Genomic DNA, 16242 nt, shown 5'->3' on the forward strand with positions numbered 1-16242 from the left:
AAGTTTAAGAATAATAAGAATTAAAATAAGAGGGGACTACTTAAGAATAACTCTAATAGATTAAAGAGGTTAACTACTACTTATACTTCTAAAGTAAACCTCCTATCTAATATAGTAGCTTATATTATTACTAAGGATATTATTATAGAGATTATAATAAAAGAAGTAGAAGCCTTTATATTAAAACCTAAACCTAATAAGATCTATATAATTTATATTTAAAACTTAGGAATTCTTTTTAGTAGTATAGTATTAAATAACTATAGTACTCTCTACTTAGTAAATAATATCTCCCTCTTTAAAGAAAGCTTAGTTATCTATAAAATAAAAAGGTAAATTAAAATAGGTATAACTTTATACTTTATTATAGTAAAAAGTATAAAAGTCCTTTATAATATCTTAAATAGAGTAAATAAACTTTAAGATTTAATATTTTAGAATATTACTCTTATAGATAACTTCTATATTAATATTATCTTAAAATACTTATTTTAAAAAATAGGTATCTAATACTTAAGTTTTAATAATACCTTTTATATTAGAGATTATAAAAATAGTATAAAAGTAAAGAAGTTCTTATAAAAAAGTAATATTACCTTTATAGATTACTAACTTTATTTCTTATACCTTAGTTTTAGATATATCCCTTCTAATAATACTTTAATTATAAGTCTACTTACCCTTATAATAACCTATATAAAATAATATTCTTAAAAACTTATCTAAACTTATATTAATACTATAGAAATATAGTATTTTTATTCTAAATATCTTAGCTAAAAAGTACTTAAGAAACTTATTCTTAATACTTAGGGGGTAAAGATCTAAAGTATATTATATTTTAAATATTAATACTATATAATAATATATATAAAGTAAGTTATATTAAGATATACTTTAGAACGAAAAGTAATATAACCCTTCTATAAGGTCTTATAAGACTTATTTAACTACCTAATAAGCTTTAATATAAATAAATAGCTCTTAGTTATTAAAAATAAGTATATAGGTTAACTCTTTATATTCCTATATATAGATAAAACCTAATATTTAGTTTTTATTATTATTTAAACTTTTAAGTACTAAGTATAGAGATAATATAGCTTTATATTATATAAAATTAAATAAAATAGTAAGTATACTATAATTATAATTAATAGATTATTAGAGTTCTAGATCTAAGTATTAGAAATAGAGATTAAAATTAAATAAGCTTTTTTATATACTAAAAAACTAAATAGAGGTATAGAGTAAATAAGTTAGAAACTAATTATAAAAGCTATTATAATACTTTAAGTAATAAGCTTTCTATTTAACTTATAAGTTAAAGTAGTATAAGCTATAATATTCCTTTATAATATAAGCTCTTACTAATATTATAACTAGTTCTTATTAATCTAAGTTAAAGAAAACTAATTAAGAGATTATATTAAGTATTATAAACTTATTTATAAAGTAAACCTCTTAGTTAATTCTTACCCTTAATAGGGAGGGGTTTATATATATAGTTATAGAGTATACCTTTTTAAAAAAGAATATAAAGTAAATAAGAATAGATATAATTTTAAAGTTATAATATAAATATATATTAGATACTTAGTAAGGTATATAGTGAACTTATATAACCTCTATAAGGTTTAGATACCCTTACTTTAAAAAGTTATTATTATATAAAATATAACCTTTAATAAGAAGATATTCTATTTAAAAGATAATATAAAAATAGTAATTTAAAGTAAAGAAGTTTATTTAGTTACTAATAAAATATAGAAATTAATATCCCCTATACTTTTAGAACTCTAGATTTTAAGAGTATAAGGTGAAGTTAATCTTATATTAATAATAAATAATAAAGTACTATTATTATACCTTTTCTTACTAAGAGAACCTTAAATAGTTAATAATAAGAGAAAGAGATAGATATTAACCTCTAAGTTAAATTTAAACCTTATTAAGATATATAGGGTACTAAATCTAATACTACTATTAAACCTTATCTAGGATAATAATATAATAAAAGAGATTTAAGATATTAATAAGGATATAACCCCTACTAAAAATATAATCCTAGATAAGATATATATTTAGATAGATACCTCTCCTCTATAAAATCTAAATATAGAGGATATTAATATATAACTATTCTTATAAAGTAATTCTCTTATTTAGTTAGTATAGCTATACTTAAAAACTAGAGAAAAGAGTACTACTAAAGAGAAATTAAAGTAAGTATATAACTATACTAACTTAGACTAACCTAAAACTATAAAATTAAAGTAATCTCTATATTTTAAAATATATTTTATATTTCTCTAAATAGAATAAAACTAAGATATTTTTTTTAAAATATATATACTAGAGTAGTAGAAAGTATTTAAAGAAGTAAATTAGAGATATTACTTATTTTATTACTTTATTTTTATTTTAGTTTACTAAGTGAAATTAAAGTAGATATCTATAATACTAAGTAGAAAAATATATATTAATTAGTTTATAAAGCTACTTAAGACCTAGAGGGATATCTAATATATACTAAAGCTACTCTACTTTTACTTTATTAAAATATATAATATTAAAATTAATAAACTTAAGGAAATAGGTATTTAAAACGTTATAAATAAGTTAAAGGTAAAGAATAAGTTAATACCCCTTAAGTAGGTATTTATATATAAACTAGATTAATATAGATATCTTAATTACTATAAGGTTAGAATCTATATCTAAGGTAACCTCTAAGAAAAATACCCTTTAGAATAGATTTATATTATAACCCTTACTATAAAAATATTTAAAGTTATAATAGCTCTTATAATATAATTTAACCTTAAAATTCACTAATTTAATATTATTAATATATTTCTAAATACTATATATAAACTAAATAACCCCCCTATTACTTATTACTTATTAAATAGCTTTAAAAAAGATAAGAAAGTTATTAAACTTTAATATACCTTATATAGCTTTTATAATACTTCTTTATTTTAGTATAAAAAGTTTTTAAATACCCTTCTTCGCTTTAGATTATATCTAATAAGTAAAGACCTATATCTCTTTTAGTCTTATAATAAAAAAGTTCTTATACTCTTCTATATTAATAATATCTTTATTTTATATTATAAGGACTATATAAAGGAAGTAGAGAAAGTTATAAAGGAGATTAAAGAGAAGTATAAGCTAAAAGACTAAAGATTAGCTAAATAGTACCTAAGAATTAGGATTACTTATAATTAAATAATATAAAGAATTTATATTTTATATAATTAGTATATTAAGTAAATTATAAAGAAATTTAATTTTATTAACTCTAAAGTATTAATAATACTTCTTCCCCTTACTTTACTTAAGAAGTTTAATAGAGAAGTAAACCTATAATAAGTCTTATTATATTAAGAGAAGATTAAATTAATCCTCTATATTATAATTATAATATAGCTAAATATTATATTTACTTATACCTTACTATTATAATTCCTAATAAACCTATTTCTAAAATACTACTAAGTTATAAACTAAGTAATTTAATACCTATATTATACTTAATACCTTATAATTTATTTTAATACCTTAGGGGGTAAAGTAACTTAGGTATTACTAATTATAAATAATATATCTTTTATTAATAATAAAGAGATATAAAGGTTATCTTAAGGATTTATAATATCTCTCTTTAGAAGCTTAATTTAATAGAAAGCTATATATTAAAGTATAGTAACTATATTAATAATAGAGGTAGAGTTTCTAAGCTTAGAGTATACTATAAAGGAGATTATAGCTCTTAAGTAGCTTTTTAGAGATCTTAAACTTAGCTTAAGAGATATATAGAAGATCTATTATAATAATTAGTAAATAATTTAATTTATAATAGGTAAAAAGGAGTATATCTTAACTTACTTTTATTATATAGATATCTAGAATATATAGCTTTACTAGGAATATATTAAGTAATTATTCTAAATAGTTTACCTTCTAACTAATAAAATACTAATTAATAGCTTTATAAAAACCTTTTCTTATATAAAGTTTAAATAGTTTAAAGTACTTCTAAACCTCTAAAATATATTATAAGTAGTAGAATAAAGTAAAAAAGAAGAGTTAAGTAGTAAATAAAGTTTATAAACTAGGTATTTTTAATTAAAAATAGCCTAATAGCTAAGAAATATATAGCCCTCTTAAGAGCTTAAAATACCTATACTTTATAAAGTATTAAGTAATATAAAAACTATACTTTATTTATATCTTTAGAAAGTAGATAGATAATTAGCTATAAAGATATTATATATAAACTTTATTTCTTTAAAAAGATATCTACTAATAAAGCTATTAATAGTAGTATAAATACTAACTACTTTAGAGATAGAAGGAGTTACTTTAGAAAATAAGCTAGTATATAAACTACTAAAAACTAATACTTCCTCTATAGTAAACTTAATTAATAAAATAATAGCTAGTACTAAAAGAGGAGTTATAGTCTTAATAACTACTTTATTACTACTCTTACTTTTAGTTTTAGCTTTAGTTTTAGCTTTTATTTTAGCCTTATTATAAACCTTAAGAGCCTCTTAGAGTATAGTTCTCCTAGGAATAAAGATTTAATAAATAGTTAACTAAGTAAATAGTAATATAAAGGTTATAAAGTAGTATATATAGACTTATCTATACTATTATATAAAGTTTAAAAGAATTAAAACTTTAGTATAGAAATAAATAGTAGTATAAGTTTATATAGCTTCTTCTTCTCTTTATAAAGAGTATATTTACCTCTTTACTTTATACTAAGTATATATATACTAAATAATATATCTATTTAAATACTTTATAAGTAAAGTAAGTAAATTATATTACTTAATAGTAGTAGCTACTCCTCTTCTTAACTTTTAACCTTTAAAACCTCTACTTCTACTTAAAAATTAATAAATAATATAATTACTTAATTAGAGAACTAAATTTAAAATATACTCTTCTTATACCTTTAGTATAATTTATAAGTAAATAGAGGAGTAGGAGTTATAAACTCTAAATTATACCTCTCTTTAGTTTTTCTACCCCCTATAAGTTTCTTACCCTTATTAAGTTTATTAGTTTTAACTTCTATAAAATAACTTAAGTTAGTAAATAAGTTATAAGAATAGTAAAATAAAGTAAAGACTTTATAACTTAGAGATAATTTAAAAGTAATAAAAATAGATAATAAAATAACTTATTCTTAGGTTTAAAGCCTTTAAGTTCTAAAGAAAGTATTAGAGGAGTATTATTACTTTCCTTTTCTTCCCCCTTTCTCTCTTTCTACTTCTTATTAATAAGGGTAGCTCTTATTTTAGCTATTATAGCTATATATTTAGTTTTAATCTTTTTAATTATCTAAATAATATAATTAGTATTAAAAATAAGATCTTAAATAAAAAAAAAGTATTATAATTATAATATAAATATATATATATATAGAAATAAGGTAAGTAATATATATATTAGTTATAATATAGATAGGGAAAGAAAATTAAAAAGTAGAGGTAATATAAGAAATATTATTATTACTACTACTTTATTATCTTAATAACTATTTTAACCTTTTTATTTAAGTTAATAAGAAACCTCTATTTCTACTAAATAAAATAATAATATTAGTTACTACTTTAATACTTATAATCTTAACTATAATAGAAAGTATATAAAGGGAAAAACTTTCCTCTTTTTTATAATTTAATAATAAAAGTATAAAATTATCTCTTTTATTAGTTTCTTTTATTAATTACTTCCTTTTATATTTATTTATAATACTTTATATATATATTTAGACTTTATAATATTAATTATATAGGATTAAGGTTTTTAAGCTTTTTTAAGTTTAAGGGGGTATATTATAATACCCTTAAGTATCTAAAGTAACCTTATACTTAGAAGAAGGTATAAAGTAACTTACTTCTAATTTACTTATTTAGATTAATAATATTCTAGTATATTAGGATCTATTCCTTAAAAGACCTTTTATATTAGACTCTAATTTAGAAGGAATTAAGCTGTTTTATTCATATAGATACTATATATATATTATAGTTAGTTTATAACAAAGACATTATTATGCATCTAAATGGACTTTAAGTTAGGCTTATGATAGAATTGAAAAAGAGCTTTGTTCACTGGCTTCATACTTTCCTTTCGGATTGTGGGCATGATGCAGAGTTTTGGGAGACATCTGTAGTATTGGTAGGGCTAAAATACAAGGCACCTTACCTTGGTAAGGGAAGTCAGTCTTATGGATGCTATGGTCGGTGGCCAACGTTCATCAGGCCTATTCGTCTGGCTCGACGGCTGACAATACCTAGGCCACGAAAGGGCCATACAACTACGAGAGCTGGGCTATCGACGCAGCAAGCATGCTTGATACTTTCCTTCCAATCATTGAACTTGGTAATGATTGACCCCACAAGATCTTCAGATACTCACAGAATCACCACCATCGCTACAGTGTTTCTAGCGTCGAATTAGACAGAGAACCACACACGGGACAATCTCAGCCTACGTAAGAAAGCCCGTGCGCTTTACGAGTATTCCCACTTTCGGACGTCTACTCGCGCATTCAAGTTCGGCCACCTCCAAGAAACCCTCCATCGGGATGAGGCCGGGCTTTGTCCAAAAAGCCCGGCCCACGTTGGCGCTGCTTCTCGCTCTGGAAATGGCAGGAAAACGTTCAAAGGCATTCTATTTTAGCCCTGAGAAAGCAAGAAAAGGAAATTGCCGGGCTCAACAGAACGGGTGCTAAAAAAGAACAGGAAAAAATCATCATTCATGATCACTCGCTGGCAAATGGCAAGGACTTGGCAGAGACAAGAAAAGAAGAAGGACTTCATTTCACTGCTCCAGCCTGCAAGTGGCGTGCTGTCAGTTAACATGTCGAACCCGACATGAACGGTGTAGATTTTGACAACGTCACAAATTGGAACTAGCCTAAATGATGAACAGATCGAACCCATATCGCGGGTTTACCATAGAATTATAAAGATGCCCCCGACGATCGGTTCATTCCTTCTCAGTACCTCACGTTGTATTCAGATTTGCTTACCCCTTTCCATTCCTCCTAAATCTCGAACAGAACCATGTTGAAGGTCATCACAGCCCGTTTTCACCCACCTAAGCCATCCTCTCGGCGTTTTGATGGGCTTACCATTCTCGTCGTCGGGGTCTCCATAGGCATCGGTCTTGAGGCAGCCATGAAGCTAGCATTGCAGGGAGTATCTACCCTCATTATCACAGCCCGAGACGAAGCCAAGGCAGCTACAACCAAAGCGACCATCGAAGAGCACCTAGCATCAAGTTCGGCATTTTCAGGGCCCCAACCGGTCATCGTCCCTCTCGTCGTCTGGCTGAGATGACATCCCCTGACTCAATCTACAACCTGGTCAATAGACTGAAGCAGACGACAAACCACTCGGACCACGCCATTGTTAGTTCCGGGTTGCTGGCGGGGTCATACAATCAGGCGGAAACAGGATATGAGAGCGGTCTGCAAGTCAACGCCATTTCGCCAGCGCTGCTTTCGACACACCTCCTGCCTCTGCTACTCGCCTCTCCTTTGGTGCAGAAGGCCTCGGTCGCCGAAAAACCGCATCCAACTTTGGTCAGCCCCGGCGCGGCTTGGCTTGCTATTCGTTCTACCATAGAACCATCCTCAATTCAGCAGTCCCTCTTCGTGACCTGTCAAACCAGGAGGCCTTCACGCCAGGAGTCATGGGAGGCCAAAGACAGTACAGTCTTCATCAAGCTTATGCTTGAGTATTCCATGCAACACCTTGCGTTCCTCCCACCATCGAGGACACTCAAAACCAGAGGTTCTTGTTGCTCCCGTTTGCCCCGGTGCAGTGAACTCGGACCTCTCACGTCACTCAGCCAACAGCGGAGTCGTCGGAATGATGGCAAAGATCGTCAACAACACCGATGCGCGGACGGCGGAGCAGGGGCAAAAATCTAGATTTCAAGCCTTGGGCTGGGTGAGGAAGGTCGCGGTCAGATGTGGACGGACGATCACGTCTCCAAAGATCACAATGCCTTTCTTTCTACTCCGGAAGGCAAAAAGTTAGGAGTTCGAGTCGTGCAAGAGCTTCAGCGCTTTGTCAAAGAGATGGACACCAAAAGAGCCATAAAATCTGCTCATTCCTATGTGACATAAACATTGCACAATTGCGGTACTGGTCCAGCCCACAGCTAGAGTGCTGGCCCCTTTGATCGAATACTACGACTATACAGGAAACACGTGGTAAATTCCACTTTCGTGGATGGGGCGAGACGCGAGATTGACTGTTTCCACATGTTTGAGGGGCCATTTTCCCCAGCATTACATCACTGCGTAGCCGCTTCCGTTGTGACACCAGACATGTCTGTTGATTTCGCCATGCAAATTCCGAGTCTGGTGTGCAAATGTAGGATATCGTTGGGTACTGTCTTCAAGAATCCAGTAGACACTTGTGTCATGAAGGTCTCTTACCTTCGCGTCATGCTGGAAATGATACTTGCTAATGGGAAACCCGCATACATCTGACCTTCAAAGGTCTTTAGTAGACCTCCACAACGTGCCTGGGATTTGACTCTGATTACACTAGACAAGAGTGGTAATCGTTGATGATCTTTGAAACTGGAATCCAGACAAATGCTCCGTCAGTGAGGCTTGTGATGAACGGACTTGAGTCAACCTTGCTTTTGCCTTGTGGATTGGAACAAGCCAAAGAGAAAACAACACTGCACAGCATTGGCCTCCAACGACTTGCTGTAGGAAAATATGCTTCAACCCAGTTTTGTCCCTGGCTTGAAGCTGAACAACAGTGCGCATGTATGCTGTGAGTTTGTTCGTGGCAGCCCTCGTATGTTAGCAATTAGCGTACGAAGTATGCTTCAAAGACTCCCGGCGTCGATCGGCCGAGTCCTTAAGATCGACGGAATATGTGTAAAACTAGACAAATAACCGAGAACAAGTTGTAGGTTGGCCCCCAAATTAGGTATCGCGTGGACCTCTGCACATCAGATGATTGCGTGACTCAAAGTCAGTGAGTCGCCCGAACAGCGATGGCCGGTCTGTCGGAATCCAAGGCGGCTTATGGATAGCGGCATTGCCGAGAGTTACGACATCCGTCAAAACATCATGTCAAAACCACGGAGTGATAACCGCTACTCTTGGAGTCTTGGCATGGGCCGAATAGCGAAGGCATCACGCAGAGTGGATGTTGCCGTGCCACTACACAACTGCCGGCCCCGAAAGAGACTCCGCTTCATTGGTTTAAGCTTGTTTGTGTCGACGGCACACTTGGCACGAACACTGATCTCGCGGCGATTATTTCTCTCCGGCGAAACAACCATGTCCCGCGCTAGAGAAGTTTGGTATACCTAGGGAGCGTTTGGACCTCCATATTACACATAGCCTTTTCTTTTGGGTTAGCTGATAGTCAACGCGTGAAGTATGCAGCTGGACCTTGGAAGTCTCTGGGATGGCATGGAACGTAATCGAAGTTGCGACGAGGGGTAGTAACACGAAAGGTACGAAGATCCCGACTTTGGACGCCGACCCAACGGTGTGAACTTCAGGATGATGGAAGGCAGACGTGTGATGAACGTCACAAACAAGCGGGGCCATCCTTCAACTGTTGCTTCACAACTCCCTCGGATGGCTCGGCGCAGCCTTGCCAGATACGGATTATACGAAACTTGCGGCCTGAGTGTTTGATGACATCGCATTGGCCTTCATAATAAGCTCGGGATGCTCTTGGAGCTTGACACTTGACGCCAAGACCCCGGCGAACAGCGAGCGAGCCAATGGGAATTCTTCACTCTTCACCTGTCCCACGAATTCCGAACTCCAGTCAAGTGCCTAGGTAGACACAATCCCGATCATGGTTCCATCGGAGTTAAACTCCTTCCGTGTATATCGTTGTGCTTGAAATACAGAAAGATGCGACGAAGCATTTTCAGAAAAATACAAAGCTAGAGAGCCGGGAAGGGAGGTTGTGTCTATCTGTGGGCACAATCTCACCACGCCGTTGTAATTGCAAAAGAGATCTGATCACACATGGATCACCGGGACCTTCGCTGAATACTAGGCTTGCGCTGGTCTCCCCACAAGTAGTTGAAAGCAGAAAATGAGGATCAGTAAAATCTGCCCAACGTCAAGTAATGGCAGACACGACGGTTACATGTCAGTAGTGGATGCACTGTCCACAGCCTCCAGATGATTGCCCAACACTAAGATGCAACGACGGGTTTACAGCCGCATCCCGCAGGCCTGATATGGTCTGAGCTTCATGAAACAAACAAGGGTATGCTTGATGGCTGTGACGGAGAGGCTCGACCCGGGGACATATCGGCGGTCGGGGCCGGTCCAAAATGACTCTGTGATCACATTAACCACAGGCGGAGCAGTTCGTCCTGGTCGGAACTACACAAATCCTTCTCTCCAACTCAATTCTTGCAAATCTTCCGCCAGTCTGGTTAGTGACATGTTGGATGCGTCGAGAGTTGTTCAAAGGGATCGCTGTCCACACGATCCACTCATCGGAAGATGGGGCGATGATCGCGGCTCGGATTTCGTAATATCGTACCTAATAATTCCCCGTTTAAGGAAACAAAGCCTGTGCGGGAATTGAAACGAAAACGAGAAAAGATGAGACGGCGTGGAAGCAGTCAAGGTTGTATCACCGTTGAATCGGGAAATTCATTCGATGTGACTTGGGGGAGTCCGATCCGATGGCCTGCATGCACAACGACTGACTCAACGACATTCCCTCGCAATGCGCAGGTCCCCATTGCTTCATTACGTTGAGATCAAGATAGATACCGACTGTGCCAGTTGATGTTGCAGTGATTTTAGTAGCATAATATTGATCTTCCTACTGAAAACACTGGAACTTGGCAATGAAGAGACCGTCTTCTTGACGATGACCAGTCGAGCCGGTGGGCGGGCTTAAAGGCAAAATGCTGGATGCCAAACTATGCGCTCAGAATCGTCTGGACTTTCGGGACATGAAACAGGGATTCTACGAGAGTTACCTTTCTAGGGAATTTCCATGGGAGGTATGTGGTTCAAATCCACCAAATCGCGTAGCTCGCCGAGTAGGTGAACATCGTACTATGGATTCAAGTCGCCTGCCGTAGGTGGCCCGGCTCGCGGGACCATGGAGGCAGCAGTCTCACGGCAGAGGGCAATACTCCCACACAAAATCAAGGCCGTCTCAACTTTGCCTCATGAAAGCCAGCACCACCCAAAGATCAGGCTAGATTTACTGGTGACATCGGGACCTGCGGCAGCCAAGTCTCTGGTCCTCGCCGTGTGATAGCCTTGGCCGTGTGCCATCATCCTGTCCTTGCTCCCCGCATTCGCATTATATGGACCCTCCCTCGTAGTCAACGTCCTCTTCAGCTGGCGTTGCATCCCCCTCTTCAGCTGCCTACATCCACCACAACATAGCCTACTGCGCAACGCTGTCATGGTCTGAAGTTGCTCCTCCTTTTATCTTCTCCGCACCCACACTCTCTTTTAATCCGAAGGAGGCTGCAGTTCAATCCTTTCAGGGCCACGATACTCAAGTAACCGGCAGGCTGGTAGGCAGGTCACGATGTTACTCCGCTCTCTCTTGTCCTTCACCCTAGTCGCGGCCACGGCCCTCGGCGCTCCCGTCATTACAACCAAGTACAAGCGCGATCTTGCCACGATCCAAGCCGCTCTGAACACCATCAACTCTGCGCTTCAAGGACTCGACAATTCGGTAAAAAACACGCAAACCGTGACACTGGGCGGTGGTATTCAGCTGCTCGGCGCCGTCACCAACGTCAAAACCTCAATTGAGGACGCGACGACACAGGTTCAAGCCTCCGAGGTCCTCAACAGAAAGGACGCGTTGAATCTCAAGGCTGCGACCGACGCGCTTACGAACAACGTCAAGGTTACCATCAACGATGTCGTGGCAAAGAAATCACTGGTCGACTCGCTCGGCGCAACGCCACTGGTTGCCGTTGCGCTCCAAGATCAAAAGTCTGCGAGTGTCGCCCTCGCCCAGGCTCTCGTCAGCAAAGTCCCCCAAGAGCTGAACGCCGACGCGCAAAAGAGCGCCGGCGCCCTCAGCACCGTCCTAGATCAAGGCATCGCAGTCTTTGGCGGCACGTCTGTGCCGGCTCTCCCGGGAGCTCCCGGTGCACCACCCCCGGCTGGCGCCGCAGCTGCCGGCTCTACCGTTTGTCAAGCTGTCGCTGCTCCCCCACAGGCCGATGCTGACGCTGCTGCTGCCCAGGACGCTGGAGCTGGCGGAGGTGGAGGTCTTTTAGCAGGGTTCATGAGCATGTTTCCTCCTCCGTTCAAGAAACACTAAAATCGGAGATAATTTTCATGTATGATATGTTGGCATACGAGCATGGGCGCGAGGGTACACTACGGCCGGGTCCGTACTGGAATGGTGTTCAACGGCTATAAACAAATTGGAGATTCTCTCTCAGTCCTAATACATCTTGATTTGAGAGGGGCAATAATATTACCACGACCGCATGGCTGTCATAATCCAGTGACGTGCTAGTGGAAATCCTGCTGTGAAGTAACATCAAGGAATTTGCCTTGCTCTGTAAGACAAAGCAGATCTTTAAGCGCAGACCACGGAGCCTGAACGTGAACTATACATATGACGATACGAACAACTTTGAAGCTGACATTGTCCTCGTATGCTGAACAAATGAGTTACACAAGGCTGCTTGCACCGCGGAAATGTGGTGAACTTCGAATTACTATTCACAACATAGCTAACAATTATGTACAAAAAATATCAATATGAATGCGGATACCCTTATGAGCAGCCCGGCTTTGTAGAAACACTACCTTAAATCAAAACGCTTATTAACAGTCTATTTCAAAGGGCCACCTTCCCTTTCCATCGCTGTAAACTTTTGTATCGAAGATCGCCTTGCCACCCTCGATCGTCCTTCTTCAAAACCGAGACCGTCTCTATCAAACGTCAAGGGAATTTCACCAGATGTTGCTTGACTTTCAGGGCGCAAGGCGGACCTCTCGTCGTCGGGATCCGTGTATCTGCTGAACCTGGACTGGATGAACAGCGGTTGTGCCACACCGTACTGGCTCCGGTGATCATTGCCGAACGGGTTTTCGTTGAATGCCGGTTGTGCGACGTCTACCTGATTCAGGTACGGAGCCGGAGTCATGCGACCGGACATCATTCGCGAGATACCGCCGCGGGCTGACCTAAGCGAGCCACGAACGGACCTAACGGATCCCCTGATGGATTGCACACGACTGTATGCTTGTGGTCGAGGAGGCAAGACAACAGGCTTCTCGCCATTCATGCGGCGGGTGCTGAATGCAACAATGGTGCGTCCAGATCCATCTCTGCCCAGGCCCGATGAGTCCACGATCTCATATGGATGACCCATTGCCGCAAGTTCGTCCTCAATCTCCTCCTTGGTGAGAAGGGCGGCCTCGTAGTCGTCTTCTCCTGGCTTGGGCTTTCTTGAGTAATCGCCTGGCTGGCTTGAACCATTGGGAACGTGGAAGAGTAAGTCGATTCGGATGACAGCATAGAAAACCACGACAAGGATTTCCAACATGAATCCTGTGGTGTAGAAGACCTCTTTGCTCAAGAGTTTATCCGTCGAATCGGGCGGCTCGGGGTTCAGGATTGACGTCAGACGGACAGCGTGACCCGCAATGAGAAGAATGGCACCGATCAGCAAAACTGCAATCTTCTGATGAGTGTCCCCAACACCAAACCTCTCGGGCTTGGGTCCTGGAATCACGGCGGCAAAGAGAACCGAAACGACAGGTAGGATTGCAAGCAACATGATCCAAGATACTCCAGCTTTGAGCACGTTGAGCGCAGTGTCGACGCGGTCCTGATCTTCAATGTGATAAAACGAGACTCCCAGTGCCGTACTGTTGTTGAAGATAACAGCCGGAACCGAGAAAATGAAGAAGAGAGTCGCAACTCTGAAGAAAGGGTGCCACCCAAAATTGGGGTGAATTGACCGGATGATTCTTTGGGCAAAGAATATGTTGACCACCATGACGACCACAGCACTATTATGTGTCAGTTCCATTCATGCATCTCAAATACGCGGAAAACTCACCCTCCGAATTGCACAATTAAAGCAATGAGAATCACTACGCGAGCCTTCTCGAAAGCCCAGATGATTCTCATGATGCAAGTGACGTTTCGGACCATGCAGAAGTCGAACATGAGATCTGAGAGCAGGAATTTGTGACCCCGCTTCGCATTGGCTCTGTAAATTCTGATGTGCGTGTACGCTCCAGCGCTGAACAACAGCAAAAACAGGAATGTCACGGGGACATCGATGTTAGTCGTCGGAACACCTCCAATGAATGCACCCTCAGCTGGGTCAATGAGTCTCTGCTGCGGTGGCTGCCCATTCTGAGCTCCTCCCTGGGCCGGTTGCGGCTGCAGTGCGGCACTGGTAGTAACAGCTGGAAGCGCAGTCGGCGGTGCTGATGCTCGGGGTTGCGTGGTTGACTGTGGCGGAGGGTTCGATGGTGTGAATACCGGTGCCGGGACAGTTGACGGCTGAGCTGAGGTTGTCGGAGCCGCAGGCGGAGGAGGCGGTGGTGATGTTGACGCCGGTGGTGGAGGTGGTGGAGGAGGAGCTGCCGAGGAAGTTGTTCTCACAGCTGATGATGTCGTCCGCGAAGTTGTCGTCGGAGGAGGTGGTGGAGGGAGCGGTGAGCTGGACGATGTTGTTGATGTTGTGGTAGGCGGCGGTGGCGGCGGAGGAGGTGGAGGCGGAGGGGGAGTCGTGGGTGCAGCAGATGATGTTGATGAAGACGGATCTGCTGCCTGCCCCGTTGGCAGTTCTGCGATGAAGGACGTAGCATCTCCCAATTGTCTCTTTGCGTATTCCACTTCTGCCAGTTGAAGAGGCTCAATTTGCAGCCCTGCTGCAACCGCCGCCGCTATCGTAGCGACTTTGAGCAGCCACATGTTGGATGTGGTATGATTGAGGGCCTCGTGTGCCTCTCAAAGAGTGTGTTCTCGGTTTGCGTTGAAATTAGTCTGAAGCCATGCCAGCACGCGATGAAAAAGGAAGATACGGTGAGGCCTGGATGGCGATCCGAAGTATTAGAAGTTGGTGAAAGAACGGCTGCACAAGAGAGTGAATGATAACAACAGACGTATCGCCGTACACCACCTCAATGATATTTGATGTGATCGATGGTGGACGTTGGGGAGGGAGGGGCGGCGGAACGAGGGTGGGTTGATGGAAGGTTAAACAATGCCAGGCATTCGAGCAAGCCAGGACCTGGTCGGAAGAGTCGGCCGGGGACGTTGACGACTTGATTGCCCTGTGAGGTGGTGTGCAAGTGCCATCTTCAAGGAGGCTGACTGTCTGGTCATCCCGGAAACAGAACATTGCCGTGTCAAGACCATTCGTGGCGTGCGTCACTCGGATCTGTGTGTAAGTTGATAGAGTTAGAGGAGAGGTTTCAGCGACAGGGTCTGCCCGCCACCCGCGCGGATACATGCACGATCCCTGCCACGCAGCAGTAGTCGTCTTTGCAGGTTTGCACCGCTATGGCGCCTTGTTGTCCGATCTCGAGCTGCAAAACTAATTGACGGAAAAGCGAAATCCACACCACCTTCACGGCCCCAATCCAGCCACTTCCTACTGGATGCGACCTATCACGCCCCAGACGGTCAATGGGTTTTGACGTTCTGAGGCAGCTCCGTGACAGCGTCCGGGACATGAGATGGTCGTCCGACGTACCCGGTCTCTACGGCTATCATCTTATTCGTAGCTGGCAGCAATTTTGCCCAATGAAACGTCAAGTAGCACAGCATCAGAGCTGGGCGGAGGGATTGGGGGTGCTTATCGCCGAAGTTGTGCTGCGCAGGCTGCGGCACGGCAGAGGAGTGACAACACACACCCACTGAATCGTTGGCATCGTCCGAAGGCAGAAATAGGAAAGCAGTAAGCAGTGAGCAGGGCTGGGTTTGTTTGGGCACGTTACTAGCCGGTCAACTCCCGTCCAGCCAACGGATACGGATACGGGGTTCGTCCCTTGGGATTCAGGATTCCCGTAGGGAAAGTCTACCGACCACCCTCAGCCCAACAGGAGGTGCAGAACATCACAAGGGATGGCGCCGTAGCCTGCAACGTGACACATGCTGAGGATTTCGCTTAGGGCGTCAACCTGGCCATTCTCACCAAGCAGACCTTGAGGTGTTGAATCTGAAGGTGTGTACGCAACTGAGT

The 16242-nt window shown here is 39.6% G+C and overlaps 3 protein-coding genes across 3 annotated transcripts; 2 read left to right on the forward strand and 1 right to left on the reverse strand.

The window, feature by feature from the left end:
* Positions 1 to 7366: 7366 nt before the first annotated feature.
* Positions 7367 to 8075, forward strand: GCG54_00002447 (uncharacterized protein; the record flags this gene model as incomplete). The annotated part of the gene is made up of 2 exons (XM_045402539.1): positions 7367 to 7694; positions 7843 to 8075. 2 exons carry the CDS (start codon positions 7367 to 7369, stop codon positions 8073 to 8075), a joined length of 561 nt encoding a protein of 186 aa, XP_045269157.1.
* Positions 8076 to 11594: 3519 nt separating this feature from the next.
* Positions 11595 to 12344, forward strand: GCG54_00002448 (uncharacterized protein; the record flags this gene model as incomplete). Its single annotated transcript, XM_045402540.1, has 1 exon — positions 11595 to 12344. One exon carries the CDS (start codon positions 11595 to 11597, stop codon positions 12342 to 12344), a length of 750 nt encoding a protein of 249 aa, XP_045269158.1.
* A 523-nt stretch (positions 12345 to 12867) lies between these two features.
* Positions 12868 to 14969, reverse strand: GCG54_00002449 (uncharacterized protein; the record flags this gene model as incomplete). The annotated part of the gene is given in 4 exon segments (XM_045402541.1): positions 12868 to 14053; positions 14104 to 14504; positions 14554 to 14842; positions 14857 to 14969. 4 exon segments carry the CDS (start codon positions 14967 to 14969, stop codon positions 12868 to 12870), a joined length of 1989 nt encoding a protein of 662 aa, XP_045269159.1.
* Positions 14970 to 16242: the final 1273 nt, after the last annotated feature.

This window comes from Colletotrichum gloeosporioides (genome assembly GCF_011800055.1).
Source record: "Colletotrichum gloeosporioides strain Lc1 chromosome Unknown consensus_13, whole genome shotgun sequence".
In the NCBI taxonomy this organism is placed as follows: domain Eukaryota; kingdom Fungi; phylum Ascomycota; class Sordariomycetes; order Glomerellales; family Glomerellaceae; genus Colletotrichum; species Colletotrichum gloeosporioides.